The 5,402-nt window shown below is 51.2% G+C and overlaps 1 protein-coding gene across 1 annotated transcript; it reads left to right on the forward strand.

Annotated features, from left to right (window-relative positions):
- The first annotated feature begins 56 nt into the window (after positions 1-56).
- Positions 57-5,119, forward strand: LOC132448017 (zinc finger and BTB domain-containing protein 7C). The gene is made up of 5 exons (XM_060039079.1): positions 57-1,246; positions 1,649-2,043; positions 2,320-2,724; positions 3,211-3,697; positions 3,750-5,119. Exons 1-5 carry the CDS (start codon positions 467-469, stop codon positions 3,930-3,932), a joined length of 2,250 nt encoding a protein of 749 aa, XP_059895062.1. The 5' UTR covers positions 57-466; the 3' UTR covers positions 3,933-5,119.
- The last annotated feature ends 283 nt before the right edge of the window (positions 5,120-5,402 follow it).

The raw sequence follows: 5,402 nt of genomic DNA on the forward strand, positions 1-5,402 counted from the left end.
GTTGTCTTTTTACCACGGTCTGTAAACACCAGAGTGATTCAGAAGGTAGGAACTGCAGCATCTGGTGGGACGGGTCAACAGAACACAATAACATCAAAACCACATCAGATTCATTAGACACTAGTCATTGGCCCTTGCAAGTAACACACTGAAATCCAGATGACGATTTATCTAAAGATCCCAACGTATGCCTTGTGAAGATGGCTATATAAGTGTACAATTGCAAATCTGCCTTCATTTCGGGTAGGCCTTTTTATACATTTCTCACTACATCCTCCAAAGACAAAGAAGATGTCAATCTTATCAACAAATCAAAATCAACAAACGTTTACGTAGCAACCACAGCAGTCCAGCAGCAACGCCTGTCACAGCGTCATCTAACCCGCCACCTCCGTCCCCTCTCCTCAGATCCCCCCGCCTAGGGTGCAGCACACACTCCGGCCCCGCCGACCCCCCCGACCCCACCATGTCCCACCACAGAGAGGAGGACCTGATCGGGATCCCCTTCCCCAACCACAGCAGCGACATCCTGTGCAGCCTGAACGAGCAGCGCCGCGACGGCCTGCTCTGCGACGTGGTGCTGATCGTCCGCGACCAGGAGTACCAGACGCACCGCTCCGTCCTGGCCGCCTGCAGCCAGTACTTCAAGAAGCTCTTCACCGTGGCGACCGCCTCCGACAACCACAGCAACCACGGGGACCATCGACAGCAGCAGCCGCAGACGGCGGCCGCGTACGAGATTGACTTTGTGGGCGCCGAGTCGCTGACGGCCATCTTGGAGTTCGCCTACACCTCCACGCTGACGGTGACGGCGTCCAACGTCAAGGAGATCCTGAACGCCGCCCGCCTGCTGGAGATCCCGTGCATCATCAACGTGTGTCTGGAGATCATGGACACGGGAGGAGGGAGGGAAGGAGGAGGAGGAGGAGGTGAAGGAGGAGAGGAGGAGGAGGAGGACATGGAGGACGACGAGGACGAGGAGGAGGAGGACGACGAGGAAGAGGAGGACGAGGAGGACGGGTCGAGGAAGGAGGAGGACGAGGAGGGAGGCAGCGAGAGGTCGACGCGGTCGCCGGAGAGCCGGGGCGAAGGGACGCCGCGCGGGAGGGAGGAGTCCCCGCCCCCGAGCACGTCGCAGTACCACCGCCACCTCCACTACCGCAGCAACAGCAACAACAACAGCAGCTATGAGCTGCACGCCAACAACAGGCAGTCACAGTCGCCGGACAACACGAGAGGAAAACAGGTATGCTGTTACTCATGTTTTGATTGGCGTTGATTCGCTAAAATCCCAAGATAGGAATAGTAAAAGCAAAGGAGAAATCATGAAGACTTTCTCCCTGACAAGTGGTCACTGAGGAAGGGTCTGTGTAACACACACACACACACACGCTCACAGTGAGTGTGTGTGTGTGTGTGCGTGCACATGAGCACATGCATGCAATGCAAGGCAGGTGGTGGCGCCCTAATCTTGTGTGTGGTTGTGTGAGAAAACATGAAGTTTAACAAAACTGTTTAACAAACGAGTCCAAAGTTCTCGGATCACCTCAATTATTTTATTTCCTTTCTTTGTCGTCGTTGCCATGAGCTTGCACCAACCCGTCGAGTCCTCATTAACCCAACACCTCCGACGTCTGTTTGTGTGTAGGAGAGCACCGAGAGCCGCGCCCTGAAGGACTTCTCCATCAAGTCCCTCCTGCAAGACGGCCTGTACCCGCGCATCGCCTCCGCCCTGGACAAGAGACAGGCCACCTTCTCCCCGCTCCTGCCCAGCTTCTACCCCTCCATGTGGGCCGCCGAGATCTCCGGCTTCCCCCAGCAGCTGCTGGAGCCCGGGCGACACCACCACCACCACCACCTCCACCACCACAACCGCCACCTCCACCAGCAGCCCCACCCGCACCCCCACAATGGAGGCCCACCCCGGGGCAGACACTACCCCCCCGGGTCCTCGGCGGCCCCCCAGCTGGAGAGCTCCAGGCCCCTGGACCTGGCTGTGAAGAGGGAGGTGATCAAGGAGGAGGTGAAGGAGGAAGTGACGCAGTAAGTCAAGCCTCTGCAGTTTAAATGCACATGCATGGTTAATAGTTAATAGTTTAATAGTGTGACAATGTATATTTCCGAAGCCACATTTCTACTACTCCATTTGTGCATGCCGACATAATTTCTATATTATTAGTTTATTTTTTATATGGATATTTTATATTTATTATGGATTTTTAAGTCTTGTAACCGTCATGTCTGCTGTCTGCTGTGACACGCTATTCCCGTCTGGGATAAATCATTTCCTTAATTCTCATATCTTATCCTTCCCTCTAGCAGTGGCGCCGGCGTGCTTCACGGTGACTTCCTGAACGAGCTGGTGGGCTCCGGCCTCGTGGGGGGTCTGGGGGGTTCTGAGACCCCCGGCGTGAACGGCGTTGGCGGCAGCGGGAGCGTCGCCGGGGGAACGCCGTCCCTGGAAGGCCACGTCCCGCTGGGCCAGATCAAAGACGAGGCCGACTTCCGCTCATACCTGAGCTTCCTCAGCTCGGCCTCCCACCTGGGGGCGCTGTTCCCCCCCTGGCAGCTGGAGGAGGAGCGCAAGATGAAGCCCAAGGCTGCCCAGCAGTGTCCCATCTGCAACAAGGTGATCCAGGGCGCGGGGAAGCTGCCCCGGCACATGAGAACGCACACGGGGGAGAAGCCCTACATGTGCACCATCTGCGAGGTCCGCTTTACCAGGTAGGCGTCAGCCAAGTAGGGCTCTCTGTGCACTTTCTGTGTCGGACTCTTATTGATGCTCGGTTGTATTCGTTTTTAAGTGCATTTCTGGTCACCTGTCACAAGGCCGCTAAGACAGGTGAAATTTCCCAAAGAAATTCATTATACATACTATGTGAACGTCCCAAAAGAAGGAATCTGATTGGACAGTTGATGATGTATTCAATGAGTTATTAAACTCACAGTATTATAAACTAGTAGGAAAAGAGGACAGCTAGTCATGGGTTTGTACAAGTTCTTCCTATTTCTTTCAATCACACTTATTTACTTTCAATCTTTCAATCGGGCTTATTTACTAGGTTAGACGTGGTATACATTCGACAAGAACAGCAAAACACAAGACCACAATAATCACGTCTTAACCAATAACCAGTTACCAGTCCAATCCCCAACACCAACACCCCTGTCTGTTTCCCCCCCCTGTCTGTTTCCCCCCCCCTTCCCCAGACAGGACAAGCTGAAGATCCACATGCGCAAGCACACGGGCGAGAGGCCCTACATGTGCCTCCACTGCAACTCCAAGTTCGTCCACAACTACGACCTGAAGAACCACCTGCGCATCCACACCGGCGTGAGGCCCTACCAGTGCGAGCACTGCTACAAGAGCTTCACGCGCTCCGACCACCTCCACCGCCACATCAAGAGACAGAGCTGCCGCGTGTCCCGCCCACGCCGGGGCCGCAAGCCCGCCGCCTGGAGGGCCACTCCAGGGAGCGTCGGCAACAACGGCAACAACTTCCTGTGTCAACCGGCTGCCGTGACGACGACGACGACGTCGACGTCGACGACGGGCGTGGCGTCAAACCGGACCTTCGAGGAGAACGGCTTGTTGCTGGGCTCGCCCTACGCGGGGGTCAAGGCTCTCGGCGGTCTGGCGGGCGTGAAGGGTTTGATGGCGAACAGGGGCAGGGGTCAGGGCTTTAGGGGCAGGGGGGCGGGGTCCGGGCTGGGGGGGGGGCCGGGGGGAGGGGAAGGAGGAGGAGGAGGAGGAGGAGAAGGAGGAGGAGGCGGGGGAGCTGAGGGGCGGAGCCGGGAGGCAGAGGGGTATGTTCTCCTTCACGCTGGCCGGAGACAAGGTGCTGAGCCGCTCGGGGTTCTACGCCCCGCCCCCCGACCCGTGGACCGTGCGGCTGGAGCGGCCGCCGCCCGTGCCCGAGCCTGCAAACTGAGCTCCCATTGGTGGAGCTTTGAAAGGACTTTTAAGGACAGCTGCGGTGATTGGATATTGGGGAAGATATGATTTGAATATGGTTCAACGATGGAGAAAGATAAAGAGGACGTTTTGAAGTATGGTATAGCTGTTTACTTTTACAGATGTTCCTTTGTTTAAGGAAAGTAAGCTGATTCATTCCGCTGGTGGTTTTTGATAGCATTTAAGAGATGCAAGCGCAATCAAAACGGATCTACGTATATATTTTTCTAGAAGGAAGCCCCAGAGAGTACACTGAACTGTTATTGTTTGCCTTATTGTTCGATTCAGATGCAGGTTTGTGTTTTTCCAGAAGACTGCTGAATTAATCTCATGGGTCTTGATGAAGTATGCGGACACAATCCCTTCAAAGGTCCTTACTGTCCCAAGTCACTATTTTTATACTAGTATTTATTAATTGAGGATTGATGATGAATGTACTTTAAAAAACCAAAACATTAAGAAGTATTCTAAATATAAAACAATCGCCCCACATTCCAAAACATTGTGCCAAAAAAACACCCATTTCTCATTTGCATATTTTGAAATGCCTGGTGTTGTGATGACTTTAGACTTTTAAAATGCTTGATAAACAACCTAGCACAACCACAAGGATCTGTTTGTGTTTCTACATTTTGACCACATTAAAAATGAAAGGAATTAACTTGAAGTGGTGTCAGTCAGGGTTAGGGTTAGACGCTAAACGATGTTGATAACAAATCTACTGCCTGTTCTTTTCTCTGTTTTCCTTTGGGCTGCACTATTGTACATAGTCTCAAACTCTCAGCCATGGTGGTGTTACTTGCTTTTGCTCATGATGTTAAAATGTGTTGCTTTAAAATTAACGACTTTAAGGGACCTTTCCAAAGATGTTGAGATTGCTCCTTCACAAACTTGAATAAAACTTGTTATAAATTTTGAAGTGTGTTAAAAGGTGTATATTTCTGACTAATCAAATGCAGCTTTAGCCATTTCTTTGTGTTTTCTGTGTTAAGAAAGATGACCTGTTTTCCTATATTGTTTATTTCTGATTTACGTGTAAAACAATTATTTCAAATTTATTTGAATTGAAATGGAAAAATGTTTTCCTGCTATTTATGTGTATTTAAATGAATGAGCCGTGGCTATATTTTGCAAATCTGTTTTATAAAGACACTAAATATTGAACACCATGGGAGACCATTATTTGACCCTATTTGTGTGTGTGTGTGTGTGTGTGTGTGTGTGTGTGTGTGTGTGTGTGTGTGTGTGTGTGTGTGTGTGTGTGTGTGTGTGTGTGTGTGTGTGTGTGTGTGTGTGTGTGTGTGTGTGTGTGTGTGCGCGTGTCTGTGTGTGATTGTGTGAAAAGAAAGAAAGATAATAACGGAGATGAAAATAAATGTTATGTTGGACCTACTGTATTCTTGCAGTAGTTTGAACGTATTATGTTCAAACTAGTTTGAACGTATTA

Source organism: Gadus macrocephalus, chromosome 19, assembly GCF_031168955.1.
Source record: "Gadus macrocephalus chromosome 19, ASM3116895v1".
In the NCBI taxonomy this organism is placed as follows: Eukaryota; Metazoa; Chordata; class Actinopteri; order Gadiformes; family Gadidae; genus Gadus; species Gadus macrocephalus.